Source organism: Arabidopsis thaliana (assembly GCF_000001735.4).
Source record: "Arabidopsis thaliana chromosome 1 sequence".
In the NCBI taxonomy this organism is placed as follows: Eukaryota; Viridiplantae; Streptophyta; class Magnoliopsida; order Brassicales; family Brassicaceae; genus Arabidopsis; species Arabidopsis thaliana.
The window spans coordinates 26,855,240-26,874,021 of record NC_003070.9 but is presented as its reverse complement, the minus strand read 5'-3'; the positions used below and the strand labels follow the sequence as shown (position 1 = coordinate 26,874,021).

Below are 18,782 nucleotides of genomic sequence, written 5' to 3'. Positions count from 1 at the left end.
AGACTTGATATGAGCCTGTGATTTCGGTTTCGTGCAGTTTGTTAACGTGAGAAAGATTTTAGCAAGCTTCCTTTTAACGCAAGTCGCTCTTAGAGAGAGTTAGGGTTAATTGTTTGATTTCTTATTGATCATAAAGGGACTTTATATACAGACAAGGAACAATCCAACTTAAAGCCTTACAATATATCATTACTAGAAATCCTAATTGAAAAGGGAAAAACCTCAAAACCAATCTTAATCATGAGAAAAACGAAAAATCACCAAAAACCCTAGTCGATGGTAACGTTATGTTTTTTTAGTTAGAAGAGGAAGAGCAAAGAGAATAGACCCAAACTTCGATGAGAGATCGAACCCGCAAAAGAAGTAAAACAACCATAACAATAACATCATGATCCAAAAGGCTTTAGAACTCAGCAAATCAAATTTAGAGCGAAAACGAAGTGCCAGCTTACCAATGAGTTAGTGGGCATGTTGCTGTACAAATTCTGGAGAAACACCAATGGTTATAACAATAGTCAAATCTTAATCTTAGTATATATATATACAAAATTTGAGAATTGATTTGAAGGCCACGGAGCCACTGGCGATATAGATGAGAGGATACGCAAATACCAAGGAGGTCTATATTATTTTTGTGATACCAACAAATGTCTATTTTTATTTTATTTTCTTACAGATATTGTCGAGAAAAAAGAAGTTAAGATCTCCAAATTTTAATAGATTTTGTAAAAACTCAAAATCTGATTCTCGCATATATATAACAACCTAACTCTTGTTCTTCACATAAGCCAAGTACTATCAACATGATCCAAGAAGGTTCGAACATCATGAAGCTGATCTCTAGCTACACCTTCAATCGTAAATCTTCTGAGATTTTGTGTGACTGTATCATAATAAACCACATAGAATGATCTCTCAATCACAGAGTCTTGAGCGAACACAAGTTCTCCAGTTCCAATGGTACCTTTGAAGAAAAACTCCATATTTCCAACATGTTGTTCCCAATGAGGAATCTCAATGCAGTTTCTCCACCAAGTTCCATCAGTTTCGTTCCTTACCCACAATTCAAATACTCCATTGCCATTCGGTTCTTTCACAATACCAAAGTCAAACTCAGAGTCATCTACTAAGGCAACTTCCCCATTGTAGTTCACCAATCTCCAACGATGATCAATCTTGACTTCCTCAGGCAATTCAATGACGCTAAACTCTTCAGAACTCACGTTGAAGCTCACTACCACAGATTTGTCACTATTGGACTCATCAGCTCCATAATACAAGAAACCTCCTTTACATAGTCCTTCAGTAACTGGTGAATGATCATGCTTACATGTGATCACTCTCCAAGAATTAGATTCTTCACCTGATCCCACCGTCATTGTGTATACCTGATATTCCCTAGAACGCCTACCATCTCCGTACTGTGATATTACACAGTGGTTCCTCTTCTTGATAAACAGAGTGAAACACACCATCACGTCCGAACGGGGAAGTTGATGAACGACAATCGAGGCCTTGTCGTCATCGATCGGCGCAAGTAAGATCTCTGAATGCTCTCGAGCGGATTAAAGATGCCAACTTCTTTTAGACAAGATACATTTCACCAATGATTTCAGAGGTAACCGTGACAGAATATCTGTTTGTAGATCTCTGAATGCTCTCCGAGTTTGTTACTGTCAAATGTCAATGTTTAGAGGTATTCTTTTAAGCAATGACTAGAGCTTTACTTTAACAATGGGCCGAGAGATGTATCTCTTCTCTTAGTGGGCTTTAGTAGAAACTGGACCAAAAACTACCTAATTCGAACAAAATTTTGCTGTAGGTCTAAAAAATAAAGCTGGAGTGAGCAACAAGCAAGCGGCGGCCGTCATGGATTCATCGCCACCGAACACTATCATCGAGGAGGCGCCGCCGCGTTTCTCTGAACTCAAACCTCCGCTCTCAGAAGATATCATCGAGGCGCTTGACCGGTCCGGTTTCGAGGTCTGCACTCCGGTTCAGGCCGAGACGATCCCTTTCCTCTGCAGCCACAAGGATGTTGTCGTCGACGCAGCCACTGGTTCTGGAAAAACCCTAGCTTTCCTCCTTCCCTTCATAGAGATTATCCGTCGATCCAACTCCTACCCTCCGAAGCCACACCAGGTAAGGAGAATTAGCCGAATATCAAGAGTAGTAGCTTATGCTATATGTTAACAATTTCAATCTCAGGTAATGGGGGTGATTATATCGCCAACGAGAGAGCTATCAGCGCAGATACATAAGGTGGCAAGAGCCGTTCGTCTCGACTTTGCCAAATGTGAACTCTGTCCTGCTTGTTGGAGGTCGAGAGGTGGAAGCTGACATGAATACTCTCGAAGAAGAAGGAGCCAATCTCTTGATCGGCACCCCTGGAAGGCTTTCAGATATGATGAAACGAATGGAGTTTCTGGATTTTCGAAATCTCGAGATTCTTATCTTAGATGAGGCCGATAGACTTTTGGATATGGGGTTCCAGAAGCAGGTCAATTACATTATATCTCGCTTGCCAAAGCAACGTAGGACTGGCCTCTTTTCAGCTACACAAACACAAGCTGTTGCAGACCTGGCCAAGGCTGGCCTTAGGAATCCTGTGAGAGTTAGATCGGGAGCTTAGGAACGTTACGGAAGTTAGATTGGGAGATGAGTCAAAGTCGAAAACGCCTTCTGGTCTGTATTGTGAGGTATTATTATTGTAAGGTCAATATTTATATACGTATATGTGTTTCGGGATAGTAAGTTTATTTCTTCTTCGTGCCTCTGCAGTATTTGAAATGCGAAGCAGATCAAAAGTCATCTCAACTAGTGCATCTCCTGATCGAGAACAAAAATAAAAAGCTTGTCGTGTAAGTTTTGTCACAACGTACTTATCAAATTAAGCATCCTTTTACAGATAGTCTAACTAGTATCTCTTCTGCAGATTCTTCATGACATGTGCTTGTGTTGATTACTGGGGACTCGTAATTTCAAAAATTCCTAGCCTCAAGTCCATTTCCTTCTTTCCCACCCATGGGAAGATGGATCAGAAAGGTAGAGACACGGCATTAGCTTCGTTTACAGAGGCATCAAGCGGTGTCCTTCTATGCACAGATGTCGCTGCACGTGGACTTGACATTCCAGGCATCGTTTACGTATCTCTTTTCTCTCTCTCTCTCTCTCGCTCTCGGCCACAGGGTGGTTTAATAATAATTGCTACAATGTAAAATGCAGATACGTTCACTAGCCATCAAGGACCGGGAAGTGTTGGAGAAGGGATTAAAGGCATTTGTTTCCTTTGTCCGTGCTTATAAGGAGCATCAATGCTCTTACATTTTCAGGTTCATTTCTTTCCTTGAGTTGCTAAAATATGTTAGCTTTTGTAACTCCATTCTTTTGTTCCCCTTAAATTTACAGTTGGAAAGGACTTGAAATCGGAAAGTTAGCCATGGGATATGGCATCTTGTCTTTTCCTTACATATCTGAAGTTAAACAAGACAGAATTGGCATTGTCGGTTTTACACCTGTCCAAGGCATCACGTTTGAGGACATAAAATTCAAGAACAAATCTCGGGAGAAACAAAGGCAGCAAAACTTATTAGCAAGGAAAGACAAACTGCAACAAGAAAAGAGAGGGAAACGCAAGAAAAGCTCCAAAGAGGCGGTTGATGATTCTAACAAAGCGTCGAGAAAGAGAAAGTTAACGGGGAGGCAAAGACAAACTATCCAAACAGCTCAAGATGAAGAAGAAATGAATTTGAGATTATAGCTTACTGAAAAAACTGAAGAAAGGTTCAATTACAGAAGATGATTTTGCTAAACTTACAGGAGCTCATGATTTTGTCTGATAAAGAAGCAAGAAAACCTTTCAGGCTTGTTGGACTAGAGCAGTAGAGATGTGAAGGTTGACGACTATTTAATATAATAGAGAATTATACTCTCTCATTTGTCAAAATGTTAAAAAGCAAAATGGCTTCTTCTTTTTTAAAAAAAACTGAGATCATGTTTGTCTTTTGGTTCTATTTTATGAAATTGATTCCAAACATATTGGTCAGATAATTGTGGAGAATTTAGCAAAAGAAAGACATTAGAGGAACTCTTACTGGTTTGAAAGATAGATACATTACTGACCCATAATACTGGCTTTAGATTCACTTTGAAAATTTTGACTTATCTTACATACTCTTCATTAAGGAGCCACATATGCTATCTTTCAGAAAGTCTTGGAGTATTTCCTGATCTCGTACATGATAGATTGGATGGAGACAAGATCCCTATTCAGAGCAGATCCACCATCTATCTTCTTGATGCAGTCTGTGAGTCTTGTGTAATAGAGCAATAGTTGTGTCAATGCAGCTCTCAAAATATCCATACCACACAAGAAGTTACTGAAGGAAGTTATGATGTCTTTGTCCATCAACTCAATCGCTGTCTTCCATCTGCTTCCAAAGTCCTTCACCAGTGGCTCTACTTCAGCAATTGTAATGGACCTCTCTGGATTTAAGCTCGAATCCTCAGCTGCCACATATCTTACAGTTTAGTGGTTTTTCAACTTAACACTCGATGAGTACGTGAAGAAAAGAAAGAAACAAGTTGCTTACAAGCTCGATTTTTCACGAATTTGATCAAATCACTGAAATGCTCCACCAGCAGTTCTTCCTACGAGTTAACATCAGATTTAAGGTTAGGCTACTACAAAGACAGTTTTATGTTATACCCATGAAGCAAATTACAAAGGTAACCTAGTATTTGCCCCTTACCACAAATAATGAAGTGTTACTCTTTAGCATTTCCTCAAAATGCATTTGAATTTTCCCACCTTCTGGTCCAGCTTCCTAAAATACAGGAAGATGATCAAAACAGATTCTTTTGGTAGGTCAGACTCAATTAGTTAAGCCTTGAGATTCGTAGAAAGCCATTTCAAACCAAGAAAACACTGGTCCACATGGGTGCACTTAACATGAGACGGCCAAGGATTCAACTCACCTTCAGTACAGCGATTGTCATATCGTAGTTATTTATGAGAAACACAATTTGCTGCTTTGGCCTTGGGAACAACTTTGCAAGCTTGAGAATCAACCCATCTACAGCCATTCTTAACCGCTCCAGATTTATATCAAGCTGCAGCGGTTCATATATAGTGTCAAGCGATTTGAGTGATGAGAACAGGTAATACATATCACTAGAGACAGAAGCAATCTTATAACGAACCTGCCCATCTCCATATTCAACGTTTAGGTGAATAAACGAAGCCGTGAATTCAGCATAACGCCTCATGACATAGTGAGGATGAACATCATCTTCCCATAATGTCTTAATGTTTGCATCTCTCAGACTGCTAAGGTGTGAGTCAAACACCATCTTGAAACGAGGCCACAAAGAAATATTAACCTGCTCAATTTCCAAAATAAAAGATTCATTGAGAGAGGACTATGAAACCTAAGGAAATCAAACCATAGCCGCATCTATAAGCTTATATCTAAGATCTATACAAGACCTTCAAAGTTATACCAAAAAGAAAACATTTAGCGACCAAGTGAAAACAGCTGAAGATGAGCACAATAATAATGAACTCTTTTTATTGCACCATACATATTTAAATGTTGATCAAACATAATAAAAGAGATAGAGAGGTATGAACCTTGTCCAGATATGAGTCCAGGCATGGAATTCTCCGGCGAGACATGATAAGCTGTAAAAAAGGTGGGAAAGTATTGCTTAACTATTAGTGGACATATAATACCATCATGACCCTTGCAAAAGGCTGGATCATGAAAATAAGTAATATAAGCTACACTAGATTATCATACTGTTGAGAAAAAATATAGACTGGTTGTAATACGCCTATGTGGACCAGTTGAAGGTATATCTACATCGTTAGTTTGCAAGATATTAAGAGAACTCTTTCCAATGCCAAGTTGATAAATATCTAACCATACTTCAATGCATTCTCACATATGTGGGAGACTAGAAAAGTTCAAAAGGGAAGAAGCTAAATAAATTACCTAATTCCAAGATATTCACCAAAACGCAGATAAACTAGTAGTTAGGTCATCGTTAATACCTGGTGGTGGTGTATTATGCGAATCATAAGCATCAGGCCAATAGCATCAAAACAGTTTGAAAGAACGGGATTGAAGTGCTCATCGATGACAGAAAATGGACCTGTATCATTTAAATTTTAGAATTTATCCAAAAAACTGCTACAATTATCATATCCATTGTAAAGTACAAGAGGTTCAGCTTTCTATCCGGAAGAAGAGAAGATAATTTCTTACACGCTGCTCAACACCATATCAAATTTGGTATACCAGTATTACAGGAAAAACAGATGTTCTTCTACACAGCTAACAAAATCCACAAAGTTTGGTACAGCAAAAGGAAGGGAGACAGATTAGAAATTACCCGCAAAAATTTCATAGAATATGGACTCTTCACCAAAGAAATCATCACAAAACATATACCTGTTAAAATGAAAACAAATGACGTTAACCAGGGGGTTGAGCGATGAGCGACAATAACACAAATATAAAAGGGGAAAAATCAACAGAACTCAGAAGTAGCTGTATCCATAAGTAGCTTGTGCAGGCTCCTGAAGAGCACTTCATAAGGATATTTGAGAGAGCTGGCTTCGGCTATGTGCGGGATCAAAGCAGGTTGATCAATATCCTACAGCGGTCATACTGAAACTTAAGTCTTTTAACGAATATTGTTAAACCAAACAAACTTTGGATTTACTTCTTCTATAGCAAAAAAAAACAAATTGATACCACACTAATCCAAATTGAAAATGAGAAAAACAAATCGAAACTTCCATCTATTTGAGGAGCCTTTAAAATTAAGGATACATATCGTAAAAACCAAAACTGAAATGAACCAAAATATTTGATTCCTATAATTTATAACCTAAGACTAAAATATCTGAACCAAAACCAAAGTGGGCACTCCTCAATAAAACTTATGGTGTACAATACATTAATATAACTTATACTTTATTTGTAAAGACGCAGACCTAGTACCATCTTTTGTATTAAAGAGTCAGAAGAGCAACTCATTTTATATAACAAATTCGCCAGAGCATGTAGAATGGTCGAAAAAATCAATCAAAAAATGATAACTGCTGAATGATGCATACCTTTATAATTTTTATCCTGTCACCCAAAGCAAAAACGGCAGAGCGGTTCTTTAGTGGCTCCCTAGCTCTTGAGAAGAGGCCGGTGGTTCTGGTCTCTACCCCAATTAAGTCATATGCTGTGGCTATATCTAACTGTAGTTTCTCAAGTGCTTGAATATAAGCACGAAAATGTGCACTTAACACCTGAAACAAGATCATACAATACATAAGGTGTAATAACATTTAAAAGCCTAAGCTAGCAAACAGCATTTTTATCTAACCAACTAGCTTTGTCCAATTATAGTTAGAAAACAAGAATAGAAGAATTACTTGCATGTAACGTACAATTGGATGTTGTATCCACTACCTTGCATATGCGGAGAATAACCTTAGTCAAATCTATCTGTGTATTCTTCCTCATTCAACTAAGACTATATAAAGGAGTTGCAGCATAGTGTAAGAAATCAAACAAGATAAAGAATATCACCTTGTTCATGGTATCAATGTATGCAGCACGAACATCCATAAACACTTCTTTTCCATGTTCCTTGAGGAAGGAGATAATATACCTATCATTAAATTGTAATTGGTGAATGAAGTATGTATCCACATAAGTCTTGTAGAAGCAATATAATATCAAGTTGGATATCAGTAACATGTAAAATAAAACAACTCCGTCAACATCACAAAGGGAAAATCCAAACCAAGATAACTAACCAAAACGTTTGTAAGGTGATGACCACATACACATGCAGAAAAAGTTAACAGAAACATACATGCAAGACAGGAGACGTTGTACAATTTGTAGTTTCACTACGTCAAAACCAATTAAAGGGGCTTGGAGAGCATAACTCACTTGTACTTTAATAACACACTCTGTTGAAGAATCTGAATGTTTGTTTTGGGTTTCCTCAGGGCTATAAGCTTCTGGACAATAAAATCATACACCTGCAAAACGAATTTAAATCTATTGCATGAGAACAAATTTAGAATGCTCCATCGACGTGCAGTCGTGCATGCCCTTTCAGCATTGGACGAGAACAAACACAAATGACTTAATACAGAACTAAAAGTTGAATTTATCGCAGATGGCAACTTTTTCCTGGCCATAAATTCTTTCAGAGGGAAGGAACAATGATTCATCTCATTGAGGTAGAATAAGTTGAGTTATATCAGGAACTTAACTTTTCTGTAGTTTTTTATCAAACAATTAACAACTTTAAGAAATATGCATGTATCAGTGTGTTTTGAGAGTCAATAGGTACAGTTATGTTTGGACCTATCACACTCCCTTCAGCGAAATATATAAGTTTTTGGTATCAAGTAACAGAGAAAGTAGATCAATAACCTTGGAAATAGCTTTCTGCCGAAGCTTTTCGAGCTCAGGCTCTACATCTTTTAACGCTTTGGAACTTTTAACTGCCTGATCTGCTTCTACAAATTTTAGCTTCTTACTCAGAATTTCAAGCGTTTTCATATACTCTTCATTCACCTGAATAAGGAAAATAATACGACTATCAGATTAGCAATAAAAATACCCTCAGCAATCCAACCTAGGCTTAAATGCACCACTATGGTTTTACAAAAAAAACACGTACTCAGGGGACATAAAGATAGGACTAAATGGTGTAAGAAAACAAAATGAAGAAAATTTAATAAATTTTAGTATTGCACATAGGGGAAGCATATACCAAGCTTAACCAGAAAATGTTGTTTTTCTATTTTTCCTCCATGTTTCAGATTACAACATATGCACCAAATCAGTAATTCTTATAGCACCAGAAACAAAAAGAAAAATTAGACATGTATACAACATGACGAGATCCTACAAAATTCCTACAAATCTCCAACCCTACCAAAGCTACATAAAAAGTGAATTTGAAAAATACCTCTCCGTCAACAATTACATCTATCATCTTTGGTGGCACTATAATGTCTTCGACAAATTTTGCTAGCTTTGATTCAGCCACCTATTCAAATAGAAGAGTTCATTTGGATGAGTCACGAGTGAAAGCAGCAAGAGATAATACCAATAGTGGTTTCTGATTAGCTATACCCTGCGGTTTTTCAATCTCAAACCCATGTCCATTGACTTTTCTTGAAGAATCTTTATGTCTGAACTTATAGAACCAATCTCTTCCTGAAAGAAAAGAAGCAAAGTGCACATTTAGATTACCAGGAAAAAATATATGTATTTCAAAGTAAAAAAATTCCTCCCATTAAGCAAAAGTCAGAATAAGGAGAAAGAAGCACATACATACACACAAATTATATAAATGTCTAATTTTCAAATACCTGAAATCCACTGAGAAGAGTTTCCATTTGTGACAGGATGCTGTCACAGTCACGAATCTGATCGTGAAGTGAGACTAGGTTGTCACTTTCCTTTATGTAATCCTGAGTATTCATGGAATGTAAAGCATTTAAGTTAGTTACTTACGATATCAAAGAAATTCCCGAACTTATAGACGGAAGTACATAAAAAGTAGAAAACAACAAGTGCCACAATGTAGCACAGGTAGAGAATAACAACCTCGATTGAATCCAATTCAACCTTGCGTAGATTGTTTTCAACCCCTTTTGCATATTCTCTAAGTTTGTCACCACTAGACAGTATATTGGCAACAACCTGACATTTCACACAAACAAGATAGAAAGGACATCATATCCATGGATCTAACATTCTATGATCAATCCATGTACTCCAAAGTAACTCAAATGAGAGTAGAAACAATACTTCGAAAAAGAAGAACCGAGGTGCTAGCTTTATAAGTTTGATCTCAGTTAAGTGAATAACTTACCTCATCACTTTCACATTCTTCAAGTTCTTGTTGAAGCCCTTCCAATGAAATATCCTCACTGCCAAACAAATCAAAGGAGAGCATTCTAATCAGAAGAACAAAGAGAAGCAGAAACATATGTTATAGTCGAATTAAGATACAAAACATGAGAACGTTACCTGCCTGAATCTTCTTCAAAAGCCAAGTCTCCAACAAATGCTCCTAAATCAAATCCAAGTTTCTCATGATTACTAAAGTCCCCCATAGTTTGGCCCTATGAATTTCAGATAGAAGAGCAAAGCGAATTAGACAAGAGATCATAAAGGATCCATGATTAAGGCTAGAAGATCACGAATGCAAAAAAAATGAAGTACCAATGCGTCAATGGAAATGTCGGACATCTTCCTAATGAGATTAAGAGTTGAAAGATCTTCAACTAGAAAACGAAATCAGAATCCTCGAAATCAGTTTGAGTCCGCCATTAGAGAGTCTTCTTCTTCTTCTTCTTCTTCTTCTTCTTCTTCTTCTTCTTCTTCAGCTTCACCTTTCTCAGATTCGTTCGTCTTCTCTAATCTGATTTTTAATTTCCCAATCAACAATAAAGGCCCATTGGGCCGTTAAAAGACTTATATATAAAACAAACGGGTTAAAATATGGGTCGCCCGATAAAACCCGTTTTGATAAATCATAAAACCTCAGAAGTCGGAAGACCTCAAGTGATGCTTTTTACTCGAGACAGAAGAAGATGATGAAGCAAGCCCGCTCTTTGCTCTCCAGGTTACTTCAGTTCCTCTCAAAATTCAGATTTTAGATTTCATTACTCTTAAAATGGCTTCTCTGGGTTGGTTTGTTTTTGTTAAAGCAGGAGCCTTTGTGACCAAAGTAAGTCACTTTTCGAAGCTTCGACGTTGCGTGGTTTTGCAAGCTGGTCAAATTCTTCAACCCCTGGACGTGGATTCCCTGGTAAAGGTAAGAACTTGGTTTGTTTCCGTTTCGTCAGTTTAAGTGTACTTGCCCTAATTTTGTTTGCTTGATTTGAGAAGATGCCGCAAAGCCTAGTGGTCGATTGTTCGCACCTTATTCTATCTTCAAAGGAAAAGCTGCTCTCTCTGTTGAACCTGTTCTTCCCAGTTTCACTGAAATCGATGTAAGCCCAAAATCCATTTCTTTTTAGTTTTGTGTGTTCTCTTTAAAGGCTTCTTTTAGATTCTCATTACTTACTGTGAGTACAATTGTTTAGTCGGGAAATCTTCGGATAGATCGTCGTGGATCCTTAATGATGACTTTTATGCCTGCTATTGGTGAGCGTAAGTACGACTGGGAAAAGAAACAGGTATTGATCTTTTTCACACTCTCTATCTTCTTCACTTGTCTCTTCTTTCTCCTCTGATAAATTTGGTTTGTTTCCTACATTATTGCAGAAATTTGCTTTGTCACCTACTGAAGTTGGATCCTTAATTAGCATGGGTTCCAAAGACAGCTCCGAGTTTTTCCATGACCCTTCCATGAAATCAAGGTTTGTCTTTTTTTGCTTCAATACATTATATTTTTATCGCAGCATTTTCATGTTCTGACATAGACTTGTCTTTGACTCCTCAGTAATGCTGGTCAAGTCAGGAAGTCACTGTCAGTTAAGCCCCACGCAGATGGTAGCGGCTACTTCATCTCATTGAGTAAGGCTTCTATCAAATTAACATGGATAATCAGTACTGAAATACTTAGTTATGGGAGCTTTCTGTTTAGTAAATTTAGAAGCTTGCACTTGTATTAGTTTTGTAATATGGCGATAACAGTTTTCGCACAGAATAGCTGTCTTATAACAATAGGAATGCTGAATTCTTAATGCTGTATAAACACTTACCTTCTGCGGTTTTGTTGCAGGCGTTAACAATAGCATCCTCAAAACCAATGACTATTTTGTGGTTCCTGTCACAAAAGCTGAATTTGCAGTGATGAAGACAGCTTTTAGTGTAAGATAAGATTTTTATTCTGCGTTCTCTATATTCTGTTACTATTATATCAGTTCGAGAACCAAAAACATTGACTAGAAAAACCAAGGGCATTGCTTCTCTGTCAGTTTTAGCACATGAATCTGGATCAAGTATATATTCTTCAAGGGATATTGGTGATTGTTTTTTAACCAGATTTTGTATTTTGTGCAGTTTGCTCTTCCACACATCATGGGTTGGAATCGGTTAACTGGTCACGTTAATACTGAAGCTCTGCCGTCGAGGAATGTTTCTCATCTAAAGACTGAACCACAGTTAGAGCTGGAGTGGGATAAATGAAATGATGAGAGTAGTAGGAACGGAGTAAATTGAAAATGCATGTGTTCTTTTTTCTGGCATTTGGTGCACACGAAACTCGGCATGCTCTGTTTTGAAACTAATATGTCCTCTCTAAGACTTCTAAATCATGGGTCTTCTTGTTTTCATTAGCACATATGTTATTTAGTACAAGCATTTTGGTTTCAACTTGATACTCGATACTCATAGATAGATAGGTTCAATCATTATAACATACAACTTCAAAGAAACACGAAAACCAAAATATACTAGTGAAGGAGTGTCATCTGTTGGACATTGACAGGATATGCGTCGGAAGGTGGACCATAGAAAGCTCGTCTAGCCAGAATGGAGTTAGCAGTCTGAGTAGGATGGAATGCATCCCAAAAGACATACTGATTTCTGTTGGGACAAGGAGTCTGCAACGGCAGACATGTAATTTGTCCTTGGTTCCTCCCAATCCCGCAACAAGCCCTGTCTACTACGCTAAATCCTGTACCATATAAACCATGTTTGATCAGAGTAGAAATCATAGAAGAAACTCCTTTGACAACCATGTTATCCGAGAATAAGTGTACCGTAAGCAGCTGGGTTGTTTAAGATGTCACCAATTGCGCTATAGGTGTTGCCGTATACATAGATGGCTCCAGGTGATCGCTGGTTCAGCTGATCAACAAGTGACTTTAGCCCTTGGTTAAATGTGCCTAGAATCTGATTCACGCTGTCAACACATCTATCAGGTGGCGAGATACCTCTGGCTCGTTGGTTTGGTATGCAGCCTAGTGGTGCTACTCCAGGTATAAATATTTTTCTTAGACCTAGGCTGTAAAGAGTCTACACATAGATTCAAAAGATTATCAGAAGATTGATTAATAAAATAATACCATATGAAGATTTGATGTAAAACATTACCAGAAGCTGGCGAGCGTATTGACTGAGAAGTAGATTGGCAAAGTCAGGTGGTCTGAATCTTATGCTGGAATCGTAGAGATTAGGCATAAGGTAGTTGTTGATATAGTCATTGCTTCCAAAAACGAGAACCACAAGCGACCTTGCTAAGTAATCCGTAAAGTTTTGGGGACTCATCATCGTTCGCAGTTGGCTTAGTGTCGTCTCTAGATTCACCATTTGCTGGTTCAGGCTGAATCTTCCACCCTGCACACCACATTATCATTCCTCTATCCATTTAACACTAACATATCTTTGAACAAAAACATACATAGTTGTAGCCTGATACATCGAGGATGCCAGCAGCTGCAGACGCGTAGTTAACTCCTTGGAGGATTCTATTGCCTGATGTGGTTGGATCCGCGAAGGGAGGGGGTGATGGAATTTCTAACAACCGAGCTGTTTTTTACAGAAGAAATTGTGTTTTTTAGTAAGATAAGAGAATACTAAGACAAACTGATGAATCTTGACGAAATGAACTTCGTTCAAGTGTCTGAAATTTTACCTAGCAGATCAATGAAAGTCAGGCCGTTGCTAAATCTGCCAGTAGGCTGGTAGTTCATGTCGATGCCATAAGGGAGGAAATTGGCTCGAGCTACAGTTTGTAGAAAGTTGTTGTTACCAGCATCGACCAATGAGTCTCCAAGTACAAACATAGCAGGAACTCTAGCTTGTCCAGTGACCAACTCAGGCTGCTGTAATATAACAGAAACCGTCAAGGCAAGTATCAACACATATCCTCCAATATGGACTTTCATCTTCTTTCTGTTTGTGTTCATTTTACTTAACTTGTGAATATGGAAAGATTGTTATATAAAAGGCTCTAAGCAAAACATGCTGCATGTGACACAAAGGAGTTATCTTCCGGAATTTCTGATTCACTTTGTAACTGCTTACTCTCTCACGTTTCGACTGCTTGCATGTAAGCGAGTCAAAAAGCTTGCATCATGCTTGAAATTTCCATAATAAGAGACTAAAACTGCATACGCAAGGAGACATGACCATGACGAAATTTTTTCTAAACCTCTTCAGATAAAGATCAAAAGAAATAAATGAGCACAGGATTATCTGAGACTAACGGATAGAGTTGCCACGAGCGGATCATAATGAATTTCTTAAGGCTGACAGGTTTTGGAAATAGATTTTTAAGAAGATGAGCAATAAGCATAAACAACTAACATCTATACTACTTTTCATATACATTTAATGAATCATTGTCAACTACAATTTGATATTTGTTCCTTCTTGAGCTTCTAGTTAAAACATGCACACGCCACTAGATTATACAAATTTGGCACTTTTTATCAATCACCTCTCGGTGTTGGTTTTCTGAGCTGCTTGTTTTCCTGAGTTGCTGGTGTAGACTCTTCATTAACAAACGGTAAAACAATGACAGGAGCTGCTGGTACCATCTCCCAACGTTCCCGTAAGAAAGCATTAAATTTCTTGACCATTTCTTTCCGGAACTCGAGCTCCCGAGTAAATTGATCGTAGAGAACAAAAGCCAGAACATACTTGAAAGGGACAATGACTAGAACCGTTGCAATAGATAGCATAGCCAGTGCTACTTCAGTAGTTATCTGAGAAAAGTTTCAAATCGCGTCACCAGGTAAGAGAAGGAATGCAATAAAAAGCTCTGAAACCTGATCCAGTGATTAGAACATACCTGAGGATGACCAGATAATACAATTGTCCGTAGTTTTAGAAGCACTACATTCACCTTTTGGAGATAGCTCTCCAGATTTTGCATGGCGTCTTTGACAGCAATTATTTTTTGAATAGTATTTGAAGATGGCTGATCTCGAATGCTAATTATTCCAAACAATCTTCCTAGACGGCCTTGTCGTCTGAGTCCCTTCAACGTAAGCATCCCAGTTGCCAAAAATATCAAAGACACGGGAAGAACGTACTGCAAAAGGTTCCTGAGGCGCAGAAAAGTATCCTCAGTGGTATCAGATCATTACTAAGTCTAACTTGAAGCAATGATAATAATATCTAACTTGAAGCAGCAATGATAATATGATTTCTCTGCATGCGATTACAAGTCTTAAACCTAAGAATCATTAATGTGCACGAGATATCACATTTATCACATGTCTAAGTGTCAACCAACCTGAAAATTATCGTTGATGCAAATGCTAGAAAAGAGACCGTCATGTAAGGCTCCTCCCAGCACCTGAGTTTCTCAAACTCTGTGGCAGTTATACTCAGTGGTAGAATGAGTTCCTGGGATTAAAAAATAAGAGTAGCAGGACAACATTGAGTCACTACGGTCTCTACTTATTTAATTTTATGTAATAGTTTGCAAGGTAATGAAAAATACTACAAATACCGAGTCCATTGACACAAGAGATGAAAGTTGTCTAAACATGACGAATTAGGAAACCGTCCAAAACAATGTTTGTAGCAAAACTATCAATGGAGAAAAAGTGTTACCTTAAAGAGGTCAATGTTACTAGGTATCCCTTTGATAGTTGCAGCATCAATAGTGGCTTGAGTTTTTTCGACCACCTTGTATTTTTGTCTACATGTTTCTGTTGCCCTCTCTACAAGTGTAAGATCAGCAACCGCAAGGTGTTTGCTCAGAACTAAGCCTTGTCTTAGAGAAGAGTTTTTCCAGAAGTTCATGGATGCAGTTGAACCCCAGGAAGGAGATCTCATCCACCTTTTCAAGTAAACACTTCCATCTAGATCAGACACGTTATCAAAAGTTTCATAGGACTCTCTGGAAGCCCTGGCAATATCACCTCGTTTGTCTGAAACTTTGGTCAATAGTGGTCCACCCCAAAAATTTACGGCTAAAGTTTGACACACGATGTCACCATAGGCTACTTGTTGAAGAAAAGAGAACTGAACTAGTTTGATAGGATCATCAGGCAAATTCCGCATATATTGAAGAGCTTGAAGTCTTGCAATACAGTTAGATGCACTTGCAATTGCTTTTTCCTTACCCTTCTTTGCACCAAACACTTGATACAGCGACTTATCACCCTCTCCTGGCCCAAATTCTCGTAGAAATGTGTGCAATGCTATAACTTCACTAATAATTGCATGCCAAACATCTCGTCTAAGTTCTCCTCCAAGGTCAACGAACTCCAGAACCCAAGTGGCCAACCTAAATGAATATTTACAGGTTAGCATATAGGTAAACGACCACCCAGACAAATGGCACCGTCAGAGACATATCAGAACGACATCAGTGATCAGCTACATGAACATATGAACTCACCCGGGGCCGGATGAAACAGAAACTGCAGAATCAAAGAGAGAAAAGCCCAGAGGCCCCACTTTCGCTTTCTCCACTGTTGACTTGTCTCCAGCGAGATCAAGTCTCAAGACCCCTTTACTTCCTTTTATGTCAACTGGCTGAAACCAAAAGAGCATTTCCATGAGAAGGGTTTAGGGTTCTCATTTCTACACCAAAAGAACATTCTAATAAGACATGGGTTCGCAAAGTTTAAAATTAAACAACTTAGAATTCCAGCTAACGTTGCATATCAATGCAGTAAATATGTAAAACTGAAGTGTTCTTCATCTATAAAAGCAAACAGAAAAGAGTGTTCACTCGCTCGCTCCTTCCCAAGGGACTTAGAAAAAAAAGAACTAATTACCTCGAAATAGAGGGCTTTATCAGTTAAAGTAAGTTTTCCAGGCCATGCAACGTTATTCTCCCACTTTAAAACAGGTCCTTTCCTGTTGGCGGCCATGCATAAAAGTCTCTCCGATGACAACTGCGGAAAGTCTGTAGTCTGGTGTGACTTCCGTCCCTCGTGTATTCTGTTCTGACAATGGAAAGATACTCAGCTAGGTAAACAACGTTGGGTCATATTTACTTATGCAAAATCTACGTTAATGCGGTTCACATACATTTCAACTCTACTAGTACGAAAAGACAATATTCAGCTTGAAAAGCTATATTGAGTCCATATTAAACAGAAAGCAAAGTTTATAGGGACATCATACACTTAAACTCCCAAGTGTTTACAAACTAAAGATATCATTGAATGCACAAAGATTTTAGATGCATGCTATCCAAAAAGTTTACTACAGTTCACACTATCTGAAAATGAAACAAGTAATGGAAAGCAACCCAAATGTCATACTCACTTGACAAGTTCCTGGATGTAAGCAAGCCAAATCTCCAAAGAAATGCCTTTTTGATCAGTGGCAGTAGCTAGAGCCTTGAAAAGGTTATGTACAGTAGCCCTATCAGCCAAGCCTGAAATAGCTGGAGCAATACGAATAAATGCCTCTTCCCCAATAAATCGTCCCTTCAACATCAATAACCTTCATCAGTATTGATCTGCTACCCAAAGAGCAGAATACAATCTGATATCACAAACTTTGTTTGTTTATACTATTACCACTATCAACCTTCAGAGCAACAATAAGATTCAATTCGAGAATAAAGAACTTTTGTCTTCATATAAGCTAGACAGACGAAATGAACGGTCTAAGAAATACCTGAAAAGAAGGTTTTCCTGAGGCATCATTGCGTGCATTTCTTTCTTTACAATATGGATTCGCCCACGCGAGCATTGTGATGAATATAAGCCTCTGGAATGCAGGTTCCTATGAAGAGATAATTTTCAATGCTTCAGAAACCAATAAACAATACTCTCCATTTCTGAAACAATAAGTGTAAAGCATCCCAGTTTCCAGATACCTTGAGACACGGATGAAACTCCGAGCTATCCCTCGATAAAAACCTGAAACAGCAATACTCCACCAAGTACCGGGCATCAGTAGATAAAGCTGGAGAAACAATTGTTTCAAATATATCCTGCATTTTCTTCCCAGTGATTCCATTCATCCTGCTTATAAAGGGTCAAAGAAAAATGAATACTTTAACAACAACCACAAAGTGAAGATGATTCAATGATCCTGTGGTTTAGATTAGCTCACCTACTAAACTGTTCAATGGAGATAATAGCATCAAAAGAAAGAAACCCTTTTGGTGTATCACTTCGAACAGTTTGTTCAACTGTAAGAAGTTCCTCCAAGTCTTCAAAATCTTGTTGATCCTCAAGATCAATCTTTTTGAGACTCTGACTCTTTTTCTTCAATGGAGATGTTACATCACTCAGAATTTTCTGTGATTTCGACACCCACTGACTAAATCGTTCTTGTACAACATCTGTCATATAAGAACACCAACATAACTCAGCAGCTGTTACAGAGAACTTCAAGAACCAGAATTCGAAGAGGAAGAAGGGTCTTACTTGTGTCGATATCGTTCAATTTCCATTTCTTCTGAGCAACAATTCGGAGTCTTGGCTTTCGATTAGAAGCACAATTTCTGGAGAAAGAGCAGCGTCGATGAACACGAACTCCATCACAACGGAAACCAATAGGAAAATCTGGAGTTGCAGAAGAAAGTTTCAATCTTTTCAATGCTCCGACTCTCTGCGCCATTTCTGTAGCTGAAAAAAAAAAAGCTTTGGAGAGAAAGAGGCGTACAATAGCAAAACACCACCCTTTTTTTTTGTTGGTCTTACTAAATTATTGCTTTCTAGTTTCATCTTTTGTGTCTTTATTCTCAAATAAATATCAAACCATGTCGACGATTCCTTAACACAATTTTTTCTGTATTATTCCAATTTAATTCATTCCCATTTGCCTACAAATTTGTGTCACACAACAGAAAATAAAAGGTAAACATCA

The 18,782-nt window shown here is 38.1% G+C and overlaps 6 protein-coding genes and 2 long non-coding RNA genes across 11 annotated transcripts; 2 read left to right on the top strand and 6 right to left on the bottom strand.

Annotated features, from left to right (window-relative positions):
• Positions 1-83: 83 nt before the first annotated feature.
• On the bottom strand, positions 84-627 carry AT1G09227. The gene has a single exon (NR_139585.1). It is a non-coding gene; the product is annotated as an other RNA (long non-coding RNA).
• Positions 628-779: 152 nt separating this feature from the next.
• Positions 780-1,379, bottom strand: AT1G71290 (F-box associated ubiquitination effector family protein; the record flags this gene model as incomplete). Its single annotated transcript, NM_105798.1, has 1 exon — positions 780-1,379. One exon carries the CDS (start codon positions 1,377-1,379, stop codon positions 780-782), a length of 600 nt encoding a protein of 199 aa, NP_177285.1.
• A 490-nt stretch (positions 1,380-1,869) lies between these two features.
• AT1G71280 (DEA(D/H)-box RNA helicase family protein) lies at positions 1,870-3,929 on the top strand (the record flags this gene model as incomplete). Of its 2 annotated transcripts, none has more annotated exons than NM_105797.2 (7): positions 1,870-2,142; positions 2,209-2,296; positions 2,322-2,608; positions 2,782-2,861; positions 2,936-3,146; positions 3,226-3,332; positions 3,409-3,929. In NM_105797.2, the coding sequence occupies 7 exons, from the start codon at positions 1,870-1,872 to the stop codon at positions 3,758-3,760; spliced, it is 1,398 nt and encodes a 465-aa protein (NP_177284.1). In that variant the 3' UTR covers positions 3,761-3,929. The 2 variants fall into 2 exon arrangements, with proteins under 2 accessions (NP_177284.1, NP_001323383.1); NM_001334493.1 differs by having other exon boundaries at positions 2,936-3,135; positions 3,409-3,881.
• Positions 3,930-4,006: 77 nt separating this feature from the next.
• Positions 4,007-10,435, bottom strand: POK (Vps52 / Sac2 family). Its single transcript, NM_105796.3, has 20 exons — positions 10,260-10,435; positions 10,065-10,159; positions 9,907-9,964; positions 9,639-9,734; positions 9,401-9,502; positions 9,162-9,245; positions 8,995-9,075; positions 8,454-8,597; positions 7,962-8,053; positions 7,593-7,674; positions 7,127-7,309; positions 6,545-6,660; positions 6,397-6,455; positions 6,056-6,156; positions 5,633-5,683; positions 5,203-5,382; positions 4,978-5,112; positions 4,752-4,826; positions 4,593-4,650; positions 4,007-4,509 (listed from the first exon to the last, which is right to left on the bottom strand). Exons 1-20 carry the CDS (start codon positions 10,284-10,286, stop codon positions 4,205-4,207), a joined length of 2,124 nt encoding a protein of 707 aa, NP_565015.1. The 5' UTR covers positions 10,287-10,435; the 3' UTR covers positions 4,007-4,204.
• A 132-nt stretch (positions 10,436-10,567) lies between these two features.
• Positions 10,568-12,365, top strand: ATWHY2 (WHIRLY 2). Its single transcript, NM_105795.5, has 8 exons — positions 10,568-10,662; positions 10,751-10,854; positions 10,929-11,032; positions 11,126-11,218; positions 11,307-11,401; positions 11,485-11,558; positions 11,767-11,855; positions 12,048-12,365. Exons 1-8 carry the CDS (start codon positions 10,631-10,633, stop codon positions 12,171-12,173), a joined length of 717 nt encoding a protein of 238 aa, NP_177282.2. The 5' UTR covers positions 10,568-10,630; the 3' UTR covers positions 12,174-12,365.
• AT1G09223 lies at positions 11,833-12,052 on the bottom strand. Its single transcript, NR_139584.1, has one exon. It is a non-coding gene; the product is annotated as an other RNA (long non-coding RNA).
• AT1G71250 (GDSL-like Lipase/Acylhydrolase superfamily protein) lies at positions 12,296-13,912 on the bottom strand. Its single transcript, NM_105794.4, has 5 exons — positions 13,624-13,912; positions 13,390-13,517; positions 13,083-13,325; positions 12,749-13,004; positions 12,296-12,663 (listed from the first exon to the last, which is right to left on the bottom strand). Exons 1-5 carry the CDS (start codon positions 13,895-13,897, stop codon positions 12,440-12,442), a joined length of 1,125 nt encoding a protein of 374 aa, NP_177281.1. The 5' UTR covers positions 13,898-13,912; the 3' UTR covers positions 12,296-12,439.
• A 265-nt stretch (positions 13,913-14,177) lies between these two features.
• On the bottom strand, positions 14,178-18,691 carry AT1G71240 (chromosome-partitioning protein, putative (DUF639)). Of its 3 annotated transcripts, none has more exons than NM_001084340.2 (11): positions 18,341-18,691; positions 18,024-18,255; positions 17,785-17,932; positions 17,583-17,690; positions 17,226-17,389; positions 16,730-16,895; positions 16,348-16,484; positions 15,555-16,233; positions 15,232-15,344; positions 14,785-15,040; positions 14,178-14,698 (listed from the first exon to the last, which is right to left on the bottom strand). In NM_001084340.2, the coding sequence occupies exons 1-11, from the start codon at positions 18,531-18,533 to the stop codon at positions 14,423-14,425; spliced, it is 2,472 nt and encodes an 823-aa protein (NP_001077809.1). In that variant the 5' UTR covers positions 18,534-18,691; the 3' UTR covers positions 14,178-14,422. The 3 variants fall into 3 exon arrangements, with proteins under 3 accessions (NP_001077809.1, NP_177280.2, NP_001323175.1); NM_105793.3 differs by having other exon boundaries at positions 14,185-14,698; positions 17,785-17,935; positions 18,341-18,613; NM_001334492.1 differs by lacking the exons at positions 14,178-14,698; positions 14,785-15,040 and having other exon boundaries at positions 15,192-15,344; positions 18,341-18,609.
• Positions 18,692-18,782: the final 91 nt, after the last annotated feature.